Source organism: Gekko japonicus, unplaced genomic scaffold, assembly GCF_001447785.1.
Source record: "Gekko japonicus isolate JY-2015 unplaced genomic scaffold, Gekko_japonicus_V1.1 scaffold14, whole genome shotgun sequence".
In the NCBI taxonomy this organism is placed as follows: domain Eukaryota; kingdom Metazoa; phylum Chordata; class Lepidosauria; order Squamata; family Gekkonidae; genus Gekko; species Gekko japonicus.
In genome coordinates, this window is record NW_015176452.1 from 2,360,347 (window position 1) to 2,378,138 (window position 17,792).

At 44.0% G+C, this 17,792-nt stretch overlaps 1 protein-coding gene across 1 annotated transcript in view; it reads left to right on the forward strand.

Moving 5' to 3' along the window:
* The first annotated feature begins 220 nt into the window (after nucleotides 1–220).
* Nucleotides 221–17,792, forward strand: part of DGKD (diacylglycerol kinase delta) — a 105,308-nt gene continuing 87,736 nt past the window's right edge. Inside the window, exon 1 of the mRNA XM_015426814.1 lies at nucleotides 221–388. Coding sequence (XP_015282300.1) covers nucleotides 221–388 — 168 coding nt within the window. The remainder of the gene's footprint in view (nucleotides 389–17,792) is intronic.

The following is a 17,792-nucleotide window of genomic DNA, read 5'->3' on the forward strand; positions in this document are numbered from 1 at the left end:
ATCATACAGTTCTCTAGGATCTTGGTCCTGAGGCAACGTACGTGGAAGCGCGCCGCAGCAGTGCACAGTGTGGCCGCCAGGGGGCCCTCTCCGCCGCTGCCGCCTGCCCATTCTCCCCCCCCGCCCCATCACGTCCCGCGGCCTAGTTCCCTCAGCCGGCGTGCCAGTCGGAGTTTGGAGCGCTAGGTGGCGCTGCCCGCCCTGCTCCTTACGGTGCAGCATGGCGGCGGCGGGTCCCTCGCAGCCTCAGGCCGGGGCCGCCGCCGCTGCAACCGCTGCCCCTACGGCGGCAGCGGAGGAGTCGTCGGACAGCGAGCCCGAGCAAGAGCCCGGATCCCCGCAGAAACTTATTCGCAAGGTCTCCACGTCTGGCCAGATCCGGCAGAAGGTGAGGACGGGGAGGGGCTGTGGGGGTCGGGCCTGGAGGGGAGTGTGAGGTTGCCTCCCCCCCTCCCCGCCTTACTGTCCTCCATTTCATCCCATGCATTCTTTTCTAATCCGGTCTGCCCTCCCTTGTGGGGTCTGGATACTCTTAGTAGCTTTCTGATACGTCTCTCTATCCTTGCTCCCACCATTACTCCCCCCTCCCCCCCCCGTTGCAGTAGTCTCCCCACCCTGAATCTCCCACCAGAGCTAATACCTTGCGTTCATTTTTGTCTTTCTCTAGTTCACTCCATGGCTTGGTCTCTCCCTCCCTCTCCCCATCACCGCCGCCGCCGCTTGTTCTCAGGACGCTTCAGTTGCTCTGATGGTGCCTCCTAGGCCTCCTTTCAGTCTCCCATCGCACCGTTTTTATTGTACCTTCTTTTCGTATGGGTGTTCTCTAACAAGCTGGGGACATGTAGCAGTGTAGTATCTTGTGGCCTGGAGTCAGCATCTGAGGTCTCTGGTGTGTATCTTGCAAGCATGAATAAGGTTGCCACTTTTTTTTTTGGTTGGGGGTTCCTGGGATTCTTTTGACCAGTTGCATGACAGGCAGAAATTCACCTGGAGAAACCTTGCAGATCTTTGCCATGAAAAGCTTGGGCTGTTGAATTTCTGCATGGCATAGGGCTGTTAAAAGTGGAGGAGCCAGGCTAGACTCCTCTGATCTCTCTGAGGAGTTTGAAAAGAGTTGGCTTGTGCTGTAGCCTTTGAAACTAGCATCTGAAGCATCTTGTGCCTCTGACATAGTATGATCTGAGTCTGAACTGGAAGTCACGGTTGAGGACTGATTAAAAAAAAAGAGGTGGGTGAAAGGGTTTGCTGTCTTCTAAAGGGACAGTGTAGCACATATTGGGACACTGGTGGTGACTTAGGTGTAGCAGTTTGTAGGACAGAAATATCCTACTCATTTAAAGGGAGATAAACTATCTCATTATACTTCCCCTGGGGATGTATCCAATCTCCCTAAGCAGGTTATCTGTGATTGTCCACATAGCAGAGGCAGAGAATTGCATGCTGTGCGTGTGTCTACACCAGGTGTATGAGTAAAATTGAAGTAAAAATACCCAATACCTTGTATCTTCTTTCTTCAGATACTATTTCTCCATTCTCAGTTTTGTGCCAAACATCCAAATCAAGATTCCTGCAGAACTTCTAAGCAAACCTGTCTTTAATGCCATGAGATTCTGCAGAGGAATCTGCACAGGCAACATTCACCATTCTGGCATTTTAACCCTCAAGCAGGAGTGTGGGACATGATGCCCCAAAATGTGGCAGTGTGAGAATCCTACATTAGCACCATTCCTGCAGTGTGCATTTGTTTTGTAGGCCGCATGATTGTCTCCCATCTGCAGTGCAGTTGGGCAGGGGTCCAGTGCAGACAGAATACTGGGACAGTGTAGTCCATGTAGGATATAATGTATGCTGAATTTATATTCAGGGTCCCCCGCATGGCCCATGCATACATACCATAATCCTCAGCATAAGGTATAAGAAGACTACTATTTTAGACTTATCAGTATAGGTTTGAAGAGGATGGGGGAAAGTGGAGTTCTTTGTCCATACCACCCTATGTTTCTGAACATTCTTTCCCCTGTATTAAGTCTAGAAACTGCTCTAAGGTTAACTTGAGAAAGCCACTGTTTATTTACTTATTTTAGGTCAGATCCATGTAAATTAGTAGGGGTGACTCAATTATTGTGGGAGGGAAAAACCTCATAAAATCATTATAGTCAAAACAGTTATTGATATTGGAATAGTTGTGCTGAGTTGGTTTTTCCCCCTACTTGTATCCTGGGCTGCTTCCACACCAAGGGTTTCCCACATTTCAGTCAGCCAACTGGTGCAGGGTTTTTTTCCCACGTTTCCATATGAATATGTCATCCTGTATTTGTGCACACACACACACACCTGCACCGCTTTATGTTAAACCTGTAAAAAAAAAAGGGTATTTCCTGGGCAGGATGCAATCAGCAGGAGCATTTTCTTGTGTTTGAAGGGGAAATAGGTGAAGAGCTAGTCAGTTAATCTTTTCATTTGTTGATGACCGCAAAGGACCAGTTCCTAGCAATAATTAGCACAACAGAAAATAATTATATGCCTTTTAGACAGAGGAGAGGGGTTGTTGGAGCCTCTGCAGTTTTAAAAAATGTTGTTGAAGGTATTGTGTTATTCCTCTCCAGCATTACTGATGATTTTTTTTAAAAACCCAGAAGATAATCACCCACAACTCATGCTGCCTTTTAGGGAGGGAGAGATAGGATTGTTGGAGGTGTCTGCAAATGCATGGAGATTTTTTTAAAGCTTTTTTTTAAAAAAGGAACTGTGTTATTTCTGTGCAGCACTGCATTACTTATGCTCCTCAAAATAATTAAAAAATAAAACAGAGTGGGTGAAGAATCCTGAGAGTCACATGACAACACAGCTGGAGAGGGAGCTTCAGTGCATATGTGCAAGGGAAGCCACCACTAAAAAGGGATAGAAAATGGATTACCCTGGGCTGTCTGGAATCTCTGTTGCAAGGGCGATTTCACACAGAATCGCATCAGCAACCAGATTACCATGAAAAATCATTCTGGTGTGGAAGCAGCCCTGGTTTAGAGTCATTGGCTGTCTTGAACACATTGTAAAATGTTCATTATTGTTTGATTCCACCCTGTTTACTCAAGCAGCCAAATCCTTTGAATGTATTGAATACATTCTGTGTTCTATGTTTTGAAGCCTGTAGTTTGTCCTATTGCAGCTGCTGTGAATTTCATTCTGTTTGAGGACGAACACCTGAAATTGTGTCTCCTCATACTTGAATGGTGTTCAAATACTACACTCTCATATTGCATCAAGTCCCTTAGGAATAGGCAGGAAGGATGCAGCAATGTTGCTCATGTATGTTACTGTAAACTTTGTTGGAAACAAAAATGGTAAGGCACAGTCCTTTTGCATTAGAGTGGTAGTATCTCATGTTTTAACTGATAGGCTTTTGAGACAGGACATTTAGGGATGCCTTGTATTTTGCTGTAGTTCAAATAAGGCTGAATCCCCTCTTAATCACTTACCATGTTTTGCATCATTTCCTACGTCAATGTGGCTGGAAAAAGCCTAAACACTCTGCTTGTGCTATGTGAATATAAACATTTTAAGTACAAGGATTATAAACAGAAATTGTGTATAGCTATTAAGCTTGCATTGCTTTAATCTCCTGAAAATCTTTAGCTAAGCACTGTCAGATTCTCAAGGCAATTTGGGATATTTCAGATTTATCAATCGCTTTATTGTGTGGCTTGCTGGCTATATCATATACGCATTTCTTTATCTGCTTCCCTTTTAGTTTAGTCACCTTTCCCCCCAGTCAGAAACAGAAGTGAAACGGGAAGAACAAAAGCATGATTAGCACATTGATTGTGTTACTGCATGTGTTGTTTTGAGGCTAGGAAGGTTCACTACTGACTTGCCAATGTTCCCTCTAAGCTGTGGAGTCTTGTGAGCAAAAATTCTGCTTTGTGAGCTACTGGCTATTAAAGTTGTGAGTGAGTGATTTGGCTGCTGCATAAATTAGTTTGCTCTGGATCTATCCTTCATGAGCTAAGACAAATATCTGTGAGCTGGAGTCTAAAAAATTGTGAGCTAGCTCACACTAACTCAGCTTAGAGGGAACACTGCTGACTGCCACCACTCTGGTATGGGTCTCCTTGGGAGAGCTCAGAGCACCCACGCTACCCCTTTCTACAGGACTTTTACAATAGGTTTCCCCTTGTATGTGACCAAATGAGGCGTGAGGACCCAGGCAGAGTAACAAATAGTCTTATTAAGAAATTTAACAACAACTTTAGATTTATAACAAGTAGGGAAAATGAACAAAGTAAAGGTGGGTAAATCAGTAAAATAATGCTAACGCGTCTGTCTACACAGTCCTAGCCTTCCCTAGGTGCCTGTTCACAGTCTAACTCACCCCTCTTGGATGAGGGATCCCTCTGTCTGCAGTAGTTTCCACCAGCCCTGCTCCCTGAGAGAGAACACCCTTCCACGCTGGGTAAGGCCTTTTATCTCCTCTCCCCAGGCACTGCTCTCTGTTCCCCTGCTGATGTAGTTTTCCCTCCTTTTACCCAATCACAGGGTCCAGAGGGAACCTGGGAAATGTAGGCTCTGATAATGCTCCAATGCAGGCTTCCCAGGAGCCACTAGGCCTCCTCAGAGCCTGTAGGCCACACTATAGGCCCATGGTCATGACAGATGGGCATGTCCAAAGCATTTTCTGTGGTCAAAAAGCGTGTCCTACGGTAGAAATTGATTATAGTAGTCTGATCCTGAGAGCCCGCAGAGTTTGCTCACCCCTATCTTTTGGTCTTTCTTTCCCAAGATCTTTACACCCCTATATGTACTGTCTTGTTTATAAGATTGAATATTATTCCTACAATAGTTTTACAGGGGAGATTTTTGAATAAGCCCTGTTCTGACAGAATCTGCCCTTGTGGCCAGGATAGATACATCCTTCCATGCCCTGCTTGAATGCAGGTTCTTTGAGATAAGGGATCACTATATTAAGCCTTTAATCAACCAACCCTCCCCCTACACTCTGGAAACCCTAGCTCTTTTGCTCAGTGATAAGGATCCTAAGTTTACTCTAGCAACTACAAAATTTGTCTTATTCCTTTTAGCCCTTGCATTTTAAAAAAAGTAAGAATCAAGCATCTTCTGCTGCTCAAGATGTGTGAATCAGTGAGCTTATAAGGGGATAAAAGGAAAGGGCCACTGTCTCATGGGTGGGAGTGCCAGAAGGAGGCAATGGCTGTCCTTGACCAAATGCCTGGCGGAACAAGGGTCCCTGTTCCACCCCTCTACATTAATACTGTGCAATACAAGATCAGTACAGCATAAAACTGCACATCTCCATGGGATGACACAAGAAGAGGAATTTGATCTAGCTCTTATAACAGAGACGTGGTTAGAAGGAAATTAGGTGTTGTGTCTGACACAGTTAATGCCACCTGGTTATGCGGTTCTCCTCCAACCACGCATAGGTGGCCAGGGAGGAGGTGTGGCTATTATTCTCTGAGTCCTTCAGCTTCTGCAGACTTCTAGTGCACACTCTCTCTGGCATTAACTGTATGCTGCTTGGATAAGTAAGGCATTCTGCTTGTTTACCGTCCGCCTAGTGGGCTCCCTCTCTGACTTGACAGAGGTACTCTCAAATTTGATGTTGGAGACACTTAGACTGATCATTCTGGAAAATTTCAACATTCTTGCTGAAGATACCTCGCCAGGGCTAGTTATTTTTGGATTCCAAATATGTGCTCTCTTTGGGCTGCAGTGGCCGCATGGAATTTGAAACTGCTTGAAGCTATCAACAGGGTTGCCCCTTGACAACTACTCCTGCCTCTGAGGCTGAATCCAGCTACCTGGTTTACCATGGAGCTGGGTGACCTGAAGAGGGCTGGGAGGTATCTAGAATGATGCAGCTGGAGAACTCAAGCTGAATCCGGCTGATCGGTGGAACAAGCTTGGTGGAACAATTCTGCTTTGCAGGCCCTGTAGAATTGTAGCAAGTCCTGCAGGGCCCTGATCTAAAGGCCCTGGCCCTGGTTGAGGCTAAGCGGACATCCTTCGGGCCAGGGACTACCAGTAGGTGTTGTTCAGCGGAGTGCAAGGCTCTCCGGGCCATATATGGGGAGAGATGGTCCCAAAGGTATGCTGGTCCCAGGCCACGTAGGGCTTTAAAGGTCAACACCATAACCTTGAACTGGATATGGTACTCAACTAGTAGCCAGTGCGGTTGGCGTAGCACTGGCTGAATATATGCCTGCACAGATGACGCCGTCAGCAAGCGCACCGCCGTATTCTGCACCAGCTGGAGTTTCCGGGTCAGGTTCAAGGGCAGCCCCGCATAGAGCAAGTTACAGTAATCCAATCTGGCTGTAACCATTTCATGGATCATTGTAGATAAGTCCCAGGAGGAGAGATAGGGAACAAGTAGCTTTGCCCGCTGCAGATGATAAAAGGTAGGCCTGGCAACAGCAGCCATCTGGACCTGGGCTAGATTGAAAGGGCTATGTCTTAAAGATGGAAGTTTACAAGAGTGCATTTTTTGATACATTGCAACACAGTAGACAGGATGCAACTTCCAGAAGTTTCCAATTCAGGAAATGAATTAGGATGTTATGTGTGACCCTCAAAATTGCAAGGAATCAACAGTATTTCTTAAGTCTGTTTCATCTTTGTATGGCATATCAAGGATCTTTCACAGCCTGTTGAAGTAATCCTTGGTTTTGGCTTCTAATAGGTTTCTAAATTGATTTGAATTCATGTCTTTTGTTTGTCTGAAACCGAATACTTTATTACAGTCAAAGATGAACCCCTCTCTTATTCAATTTGGCTCCAATTATTCCACATTAATGTGCATGTTGTTTGTCAACATTAACCATTTCAAGATATTGCTATGCTTTTATGTTGGCCAGATTTAATGTTTTACCATCTGCATTGATGGCTATAAGATATTAAAATATTCCCGCTAATTGTAGATTTTATTTCTGCTCTGATAATTTGATTAACTCACTGGCTCGTGTATTGTTTTATTTATACTCAAGCACAACTGGATTAACTGGAATTTGTAATTTACTGGAATCTGTTTTGGTTTAGAAAAACTGTTTTCTGAGCTGGAGACTCTTAAAATTTTATTCACTGAGGTTGACCAAAGAATCACTATACAAGTAGCTAAGTTTCTGACTTCTGCTAGGAAAATACAAGCTGATAATGTCCTGTGTATAATTCTGTTTGTCTCTAACCCTTTTCATTGTCTAATGTACTAAGATGAATGACATAGGTAGCAATACATTTTAGCTAATTAATTAATTAACACAGCTTCTGTATGACTTGTGGGCTTGACTTGAGTCAGAGATGAAAACAATTGGCAGAGGTGACATTGCTCCATGTAAATCATATTGAGAACGGATGCAACAGTTTTACCAGGAATTCTCCAATCTCTAGCAAGTCAAGCTTGGCTACTAACAAACTGTGTGATTGTATGATTTCATCTGAGCTGGTGGTTGCTTTTTCTTTTTAAGTAGGCATTTAAAGGATTGACTTACTTACCACATATTGCAGTATAGTATAGTATACTATATATATATATATCGGCCATCAAACCATTCTCTTCTCCTCCTGCTGTGGAGCTAACTTTTCCCTCAGTGGCTGTTGCTAGGCAACCACACTTAGTTCTGTCAGTAAAAAGACCAACGCAGGAGGCCCTTTCCAGGCCTACTTTGGCTTTTGTGGGGAACTCATTGGGGCCAGTCCTGGCTAGGGTTGCCAGCTCCAGGTTGTGAAATTCCTGAATGTTTTGTGGTGGAGTTTACAGAAGCCAGAGTTTGAGGAGGGGAGAGGCCTCAGCTGAACAGAATCTCCTAGAGTCCACCCTCCAAAGCAGTTATTTTCTCCTGGGGAACCATTGCTGCCAATCTCCAGGTGAGGGTCGGTGATCACTCAGAATTAAAACTACTCATCAGATGGCAGAGATTAGTTCCCCTGGAGAAAAAGGCTGCTTTGCAGGGTGGACTCTGTGTCATTATACCCTGCTGAGGTCGCTTCCCTCCTGCTTGGGTCTCCACTGCGGAGAAAGACTGTACTTTTCCTAGGTAAAGGCTGCAGGTATGTGGGAGTGTCATGACCCCAGGGGGTTGCCACCTCCAGCTGCCACCACTCTGGACTTCGGGTCCCTTGAGAAGGCCCAGAGTACCCTCCCAAGCCCATCCAAAATGCCCCTTTTTAAGCCAAGAACATAGGTGTGATGGCCAGGCAGCGAACAATTAAACAAATGGTTTATTAACACAGTACTGGTGCAAGGAACACAAGACAAGGTGCTTTAAAAGATATAACAGTGTTTAAAGGCAAAATAAATGAATCTAATGTGACTACCTAGTTCACTTAACTGATTACTGCTTCAAGGCCCACAGCCCTCTTATGCCAGGCTTCCTGCCGGGATCTTTCTCCTCAGACCAGACTGTCCCCTCAGTGAGACAAGACCGCAGAAGAGCAAAAGAACATAGTCCCCTTCAGTTTAGCTCTGTGAGAGGAAAGAACACCATTTTCCACAGCCCACAAAGTATGTAACAAACGCCTCAGGAATTGCTGGACACTGATTGGTTACAACCATTACTAAGCGTTATGGGGATTGTAGGCTGTCTACTTTCCACTCCCACACTGGTCTCTCCTAGGACCAGGCCGCACTAGGCCTTGCTCCCAGTCCTGCACAGATCATGACACACACCCCCACCAGACCAAATCATGGGGTCCAGCCATCAGGAACCCCATTGATGAGGACTGCATAATAGTGATCTGTGCCGGTTCTGCCATTTACATACATAGAAACACATATACAAACAATAATAAGCAGTAAAGCAGTATTCTGATCGACATTAAAGATAATACAACGTCGTGTTAATTCATTGCAGGTCCTCCTGGATCAAAGCTCTTTGCAAATGTCTCATCATCAGTAGTAGCAAGGCTTTTGCTGGGAGTAAGTTCTGAATTGGATTCTAACCATGCCGTTGAGTTCAGAGGTTTTGGACATTCTGCTTCTGTGTTGTCTTCAGATGTATGCCTGGCTACTACATCCTGTAACGCATACAGTGCTCTTTGTCTCAAATAGTATGAATTTAGCATCTGAAGTTCCTGAAAAAGCTCCATTAGAAAATGAGGGCAAGATTCATTTTGAGACATCAATGTAGCTACTTCAGAATATATGGTGCTTCTCAAAGCTTCAAACATTGAAAGATCCCTGCCTGTTTCTGGTTTGAATGTTTTTGTCACAGTAGTAGGATCCACTGGATCTGGCATGCTACTAAAGCTCTCCAGAGATTCTTCATCAAATTCTCTTCTCCTGCTGATGTCAGGTTGACTTTTGTGGTTACCATTAATGGAATTTTGTACTGGCACTGCAAACTCAGTCTTGAGGAACACCTGGCTCTCTTTCTCTCCATCCTGAAGGTCATTTACCCAAGTCAGTCTACTGTTCTCCACTTTCTCTTCAGGCTGCTTCACACCTCTTGGCTTTTCTGCTCCATCAGTGGAACTACTTTCAACGGGCTTTGGAAATGCCATATATTCAGTTTCCCTAGTAGTGTTATGTTCTAGGGGTGGTTACTGATGCTGTTGTTCCAGGCTGGCTTCTTCCTCTTGATCCTTCTGGAATGCAGTCGGAGTCACTGGAGGATACTCTGCCACCGTTGGCTCTGCAACAGGGTCTGGAGAAGTCGCTGGGGTGTGCTCACCTTGCTGCTGCTTCTCAGACTGATGACGGGTTAACACCCCTATGTAAACATCGGTTTGTCGGCTGGGTTCCTCAGGAACATTTTCAAAGTCTTTTAAGAACCACTGATAGACATCGGTTTGCCGGCCGGGTTGTGCAGGAACATCTTCAAAGTCCTTTAAGAACTGCAGGTAGACAACTTCCTCTGGATTGGCCTCCTTTTCTGCCAGCTCAGGTTCGTGGACTCTGGGTTCCCTGGTCAGATGCTCCACTAAGTCTTCCCCCACAAACATGGCTACCGAAGTATAATTGTGCACAGCTACCTTCCACGATCCACTCCAACCTTCGTAGCTGATCAGTAACTGGGCCACAGAGAGCACGATCCCTTCTGCTTCTCTTCTTCCGGGAGGAGGTACTTGGGATTGATTAGTGAGCGATGCACTGTAGTTAGGAGGGAACCAGTATCTCGCCAGGCTGCTACTTCTTGGCCATCCACCCAGACCTTCTTCAGGTGACGTTGGGGAATATACTCTGGATCGAATACAGGAGGAATGGCTTGGTTGGTTTCCGGCATCATGTGGTGCATGCTGGCTCTGTCGTTAGGACACTGCTTCCGGATGGGACCTAGTTGGTTGCAGGCAAAACACCGGGGCACTCTCCTCTCCTCACATGGTGACTTCACCCCGATATTCGAGGGAACATTCTGCTGCGTTTGTGGCAACTCTCCATTCATCTCTGATGGCCAAGGTGGGGACTTAGGAGACTCCTTCTGACCCCAGTCACAAGGGGTGCTGTACCTCTGCCCTCCGTAGGCTTCAGCCAGTCGCTCGGCCCACTGTCCTGCTCCCTGGAGAGTGGAAGGACTCTTATCCACAAGGGGGCGCCTAATATGCTCTGGAAGAAGACTCAGGAACCTGTCGATGCACATCAGGGCCTTGATGTCATCCATGGTCTTGGCTTCAGCAACCTCTACCCATAAATCATAGGCTCTTCTCAGCCTATACATCAGCTGTGGGTAGGGCTCTTTACCTTCCAGCCTGATCTTCCTAAAGCGCTTTCAGGCCCATTCTTTGGTGAACCTCACTCTTTCACGCACTCTGTTTGAAGATCTTATAGTTGTTCCTCGCTTCACCTTCCATCTGGCCAGACACTGAAGCCAGGACTCCACACAGCTGCAATCTCAGCTTTTCCATATACCATTCTTCGGGAACCTTGTAGTCTATGCAGACCTGTTCAAAGTTCTGAAGGAAGGCCTCGATGTCATCCCCTTCCTTATACAGAGGATATTTCCTTCTATCCCCTTGTATATCAGCATCTGGAGGAAGTGAGGTGGCTCTTCTTTCACCTTTGCCATTTCAAGCTCCTGCCCCATCCTCATTCTCTACAGCTCCAGCTCTCTCTGATCTGCCCTCCCTCTCTCCCTCCCTTCCTCTCTATCTCCCTTCAGCATTCTCTCCCTTTCCAGCTCTCTCTGGGTTGCCTTCTCCTCTTTCTCAAGTTCCATCTGCTTAATTTGCAGCTGGAGACGCAAGACCTTTTCACTTGGGGTTGCCATCTGCTTTCTCCTGAGACATATGATCAGCAGCCCCTGCTCTGGTCTTGCTTCTAGGCACCGGTGTGTCCTCTGGCTTCTGTCTCCCAGAATGGAGGAACATACACTGCCTAACACTAACCTCTCTGTCCGTTGACCTGACAGTCTAGAAATAAATAAACCCCCTTTACAACACTGTTATAAGACCTCTTGGTCTTACCAGCACCTTAAAAAAATGTGGCTTCCTGAAGCCAGACAAAGGGAGGAGAAGAAATCTCCATCACTAAGCATTATGGGGATTGTAGGCTGTCTACTTTCCACTCCCACACTGGTCTCTCCTGGGACCAGGTTGCACTAGGCCTTGCTCCCAGTCCTGCACAGATCATGACAGGGGGAGATGGAAAGCTGAAGTCCGATGGGCAGGTAGAGGTAGGTTGATGGTTGGCTGGGAAGGAGATAGGGTTTCCAACTCCAGGTTGAGAAATTCCTGGAGATTTGAGGGGTGGAGCCTGGAGAGGGTGGGGTTTGAGGAGGGGGTAGGACCTCAGACAGGTACAATGCCATAGACTCCATCCTCCACCCTCCAGACCAGCCATTTCCTTTCTAGAGCTCGTTGTATTTATTTCCACAATGGGCCTTATTCCTAGAAAGTGGGAGTAATAATGCCCTCTCTTGCAGCATTGTTAGAAAATAAGCAAGATAAAGATGATAAAGATAAAGATTGTATGTAAAAATGAATAATTGATGTACAACTGTAAGGTTATTTTATTTAAGGCAGTGAACTTAATGTGTTTAGTAAAGTTCTGTCATCTGTGATATTTTGCTGTGTTATTGTTCACTATGTCTTCATGAGTTAAGAAGGCCAATTTAAAACAGATCATATTTACTCCATTTTATTTTTAGCGGCACAGTTTACCTGTGTGTTGAATTGCAACAGGATGTGGTGAGAAACAATAGCAAGAGAAGAGCTTTAAAAATACTAGATACTTGGCTGGAAATAGAAATGTGGTACATGAGAGAGTTCACTTGGTATCTATTATCTGAACAGCCACATGTGGGGTATTGAACTGGGCTGCAGAAATGACACATGCTGTCATATACTTGCCCCAGATTCTCTCTTTTTCTGTTTTACACAAATGCACCTGTATGCAACACCAGGAAGTGGAAAGAGTACATTGGCTTTAAGCCACATGGCATTTGGAATGCAGCACTGCATGCAGAAATCCAGGTAGAAGATTGCCAGAATCTTTGTTGTTGATTTTGCTGGCCCATGTAGTACAGAGGTGTCAAACATAAGGTCCACGGGCCAGAACTGGCCCATTCAGGGCTCTTATCCGGACCGCAAGCAACTGGTATGTATGGAAATATAATATGTTCCCCCTTTTATAGTATCCACTGGAAGAAACCTAGTCTTTCATATGATTAAATACATATATTGGGGCTTTTGTGAGCTCCCCAGGAAATCAATTGCTTTCACTGCTAAAAATCAATTGCTTTTGTTTGTATTTTGAGTTTTAAAAATATTGTTAATTGGGTTTGCCTGTGTCCTTGATAAAGTTTATATCTCCTGTACCTGGCATTACATTTTATGGCACACATTGCCTGGCCCGACAAAGTGAAATTTTACATCAGATCCAGCCCTCATTATGTCTGAGTTCGACACCTCCGATGTAGTATGCTCTGTCAAGCTCTCCCCTTCTCTTTCTCCCACTCCTGTTGTGGTTTCCATTTCCAGCTGCTTAGCCTTTCCAGATATTGTAAAACCCGTCTCCAGCTCTAGCTCCCAATTTTATAAGACCCTGAGATTCCTTCAAGTTTCTTTCACAAGTTAAGGAAAGATCCTCCAGCTCTTCCTGAGGTCATTTTTTCCTTAAAGCTATAGTCATTGCTTCTATCATGGGGGATTAACCCCCAATATATATTTTTGCAGATTTTTATGCAAACCTTGGGAGTTTCTCAGGTTTGCAGAAAGATCTGTCTTGTCTGTCCATGCCCCCAGTCTTTGGATCCATAGATGGGTCCATGTTGAGAATTAGATATATTGAGATCCCTTAGCTTTCTAATTAACTGATTAATTATCTTGTGCTCTACATAGAATCAAACTACTTAGCCAAAGGGTCCCCATCAGCCTGTAGTCATTTTTAGAAATTTGAGGATGGGCAGTGGGGGCCCACCTATCACAAAATGTGGAAGATTGCATGTGTTGCACCTGAATGGGTACCCTGCAGACACAAATGCCTCAAAGGCTCTTCAGAAGCACCTCCTGCTCCAACATGACAGAGAAAACCTAGCACTGGGCCTCTGATTTGGGAAAGATGCAAGTAGGCAGGGACCATGCTGAGGATCACAGGCTTAGCGTGGTGGTAACACAAAGGGAGCTTTCACATCCCTCCTTCTGGCAGTGTCTAGATTAATAGGCCATGTGCTAAAACAGAAAAAGAAGCAGGTTTATGTTGCCAGTCACATAAGACTTTTGGCATATTTAAATTCACAGAAGTAAAAGTGTATGGACGATAGTGGTACTCACCCATGTGTTTAAATGATATGTACTACTTGCATAGATTGCTGTGCATGCCCCCTCGGTAGTATATGTATATTTCTCATTGGTCTTATAATTCCTGTAGTGTGCATTGCTGTCATCATACATGGGAAAGAACCACTGACCATCATACTGGTATAGCAGAAAAATGATGGAAAGAAAAGAAGAGGGTGAAGTGTGCTGATAGGCAGCAAATTAAGCTTTTTGAATTGTTGAGTATAGAGTAGGGTAAAGAAACAGGTAGACTTAATGGCAGCTGATTTACAGTGCAATTGTAAGAAGTTACACCCTTCAGTGCCTTTGGTTTTAGAAGGGTGTGACTTTGTTTAGGATTGCATTGCTGCATGCTCAGCCTCTAGCCAGTGTTGTGGGCAGGCTAGCATTGACTGGCTCAACAACTTTTCCTGCCAAGCCAATTGGCATAAAGCAAAAAATACTCCCAACAGTCCCCTCAGATTCCATGGACTTAATTTTTGGTATGTTTGTCTTTTAACTACTGTTGCTTGCAGCATCACTTTTGCTGTAGTAATATTAATGTTGCTCTTCTATTTAGCATTATAACAAAAAGCTGTTCTTTGACTGGCTACCTAAAGGCCTACCCCAAAGGGTTTTGGTAGTTCTAGGACATGTGAATAAAAATGGCCCATCTCATTTTGAGAATATAAAAACTAGCAGTTGATCAGATGTCTTTCCAGCTTGGGGATTTTTTTTTGTCCCCTTCTCTTTCCCATTAGTCTTAAAATGTGTTTTGCATCAAATACTATCCAATTAACTCTGCAATTCATCCTGTGTGTTTGATTTTGAGACTCTTGAAACAGCAAGCTTGGGGCTTTTCTACTATGTCCTGACACCTCTTTCAGTCCCGCTTTATCAGATAGCCTGATGAAGTGTTCTGGGAAACTTTAAACCTTGCTATTTTGTGATTGGCCCTAACAAATACACATTACACAGCGATTGTGTTTGGAATTTTTAGTGGACCAATCACAGCTGCCTATAGTCTTCACCTGTGGGTCTTCTCTTAAGACTATGGATTAATATGCAGTAATTGTTTTTTGTTGGCTAGAAACATCATTGGTGACAGCTAGAGAACAAATCTGTTGGCTGTGAGCCAGTTTCCACAGTCTTCCTCTTTCTACATAATTGAACTCTGGTCAGGTGGTATACCAAAGATGTTTGGCATTGATATGGGAAGCCTAAGTTTAGACTTTCATTCACTGGATCCCCTTGGGTGAGTTACTTCTCAGCCTATATTAGCTTAACAGGTTGTTGTAAATACGCAACAGAATGTCAAGCAGCTTTGTTTATTTTATGTATTTACAACCTGTTTGCATTCCCAGTTATGATTTTACAAGTTCTTTCACCTTTGCCAATTGTGCATACCTCTGTCACAAATACTTGAATGAACAGAGTTATCTCTAAGGCATTGGATCACAATCATTCTTTGCTGCCTGGAAGGTATTAGTCTGTGATAGCAGCCATCTTATTTCTGCTTGGAGAAATCACTGCATCCTTTGGGAATCAAGTAGGTTTGTTCAATTGCAAATGAGCTCTGATTAACTATTTAATATTTGGTTGTTTAATATTTGCATTAATTCTTGGTGTGATGCGGATAACTAAAATATCAAGTTGCTTCATATGAACAATTGATTGTTAAGAATAAACAGACTAAGTGATTCACCCCCTTAAGCACTTGCTGCGATTCCCCCTCCTCATGAAGCCTGACCATATATTGATGATAGATTCCTTAGTACTTTGAAGGGTTACAGATGCCAAGGAGAAAGAAAAATATTACCTTGTTTTCAGCTATTACCCCTTCTACAGAAATAATTGCTCAAAAGCACTTCCCCCCATGGAAAAGGCTTAGCAATACTTGGTCTGGGAAATGACCATCAAGCCAAAGAAAAGCAGCAATGTCTTTAAAAAAAAATGCTGTAAAGTCATTTTGATCTTATCTCCAGCCTTTTCCGCCCAAACCCACCAGAGTCTTTACTAAGCTGTCTGTCTATAAATAGAACAGCAGCTCTCTTGCAGAGATGGGCAGCTGTAAACTACAGGCTTATTTTCCCCCAGGCAGCATCTGTATTGTATGAGAGGCAGCAAAACAGCTATGTAAGGCTTTTTGCTGGCCTTTCATGTCTAAGTCATGTACCTGAGGGGTTCCTGTAGAGAATCTAATGCAGGGAAATGCCTTGAAATGTTTTGCTTGTTTGTGGGGGATGGTAACAGCTTTTTTTGGGGTGGTGTTCATTTCTTTGCAAGAGCAGTATTTAAAAGATGGAAGAGTGCTTGTCGTTTGCACAGGTGAGTTTATTCTGTGGATGTGAGGGAACGCCCTGTTGGACTTTTACAAGGGATACTATCTGTACAAGGGAGTTGGAGGCTGTACTGGATGGTACTGGTGATCCTCAAAAAGCACTTTTTCACTAGCTGCTGGTAAAATTGATTTTGGCAAGGGGAACTGTGCCAAAACTGGAATTCCTCAACTGTTGGCAGGGGTAGGCATCCCTAGTTCAACTTTATGTGCCTTAGACCAGTCTTGTAAATAGCCTCTTGCCTCCTCTCTTCTAACAAACAAAAATTATGTCCAGCTGACCAAGAAGGGAAGTTTTTGTAGGTGGGAAAATTTTGATTCTTTTCTTGCTGTAGTTTGATGTGGAATAGATTACAAATATGGTGTTTTGTGGACAGTCTGGTTAGAAAAGGGGGAAAGATTCCCCTAGTAATTCTTGTCGGTTTTTTTGCACAGTTGGTTTACCCACTTCAAAAATCAGCTTTTAATTATTTTAAGAGAATTTTCAAATCTAGAATGATTAGTAACTCTTTGTTTCTGTCACTGAATTGGAACGTTAGCATCCCCAGGTAATGAGAATACTAGGTTATCTTAATTGTTGTATTTGCTGCCAAGTGTCAGTTGATGACTCCATGTTACATTGAGAACCTCTGATAATAGAATAACCTCACAGTCAGCTTTATGAAATTATTGCAGTATTTCCCCATAACAGGGTTTTGCTAGACCAAACTGCTGAAGCCATGCCTCTAGCAATTGAAGGTGGGAGAGAGGAAGTGTTAAGCGCAAGACTTAAACCCCATTTTATGTCACCTGCCCGTGGCAAAAGCTCTGCATTGGTAATGACTCCATGCTGAAGACTTTGCTTTTGATTTGTGCCTTTGACCTATTTTTAAAGGTTCGACCTTGCAATGATTTTAAATGTATCATTTGGTATTATCTTTCCTCAGCTGCATTAACAAATATGTCTTGTACAGGGAGACTTAATGAATGTGGGCTAAACATAGCAGTGTAGCCCGGATATGCATTTTATGTGAATGAGTGTAGGGAGGGAGGCAGTGTCTATGTGTCTAGCTGTGGAGCAGTGGGGAAAAAAAGTTGAGAATTCTGTGTGTAGACAAACTTGGCACTTCAGCCTTGGGAAATGGCAGCCAGCCAGTCTGCAATGAGTCAGAGCCAAGAATATGTGAAAATAATACCAAATATAAAAGCTGGAAAGATTATTCTTGCCTTTTTATTACTGCCCTCCTCTGTCCCTTAAATATGCAGATCATTTCCTGTGGTAGTCAGATGATCAGCATCACTTTACTGCTGTGTGCTAACTTTAGTCAAACAGATGAGATCAGAATCCTGATTTGACAGGACAGGGCTTTAATCTCAGCCTGGGAGACTTCTGTGCTTTCTGAAGACTTTGGTGCTTTTTGTATCATTAAAGTTGGTTAAGTTCACCTTGACAAACTTAAAGAATTGTATCTTTCTCACACCATGATAACATCTCTCAAACACAGGAAAGGAATATCTGTGCTGTGTATTTTACTGTTGTTTATTGCACTTGGATATAGATAAGATCACCAGCTCAGTTTTATGTGTGTGCTGGCTACTTCCAGGAGAGGGCAGTCTAACAATAAAGTATATTGCTTTCCAGTGCAATACTCTGCATCTTTTATTTATTATATTTACATCCTGCTTTTCAGACAGTTGTTTCCCAAAGCTGCTCACATTAATCAAGAGACAGAGGCCTCTGGCTTCAAGCTCACAAGTTTAAAAAGGCAGG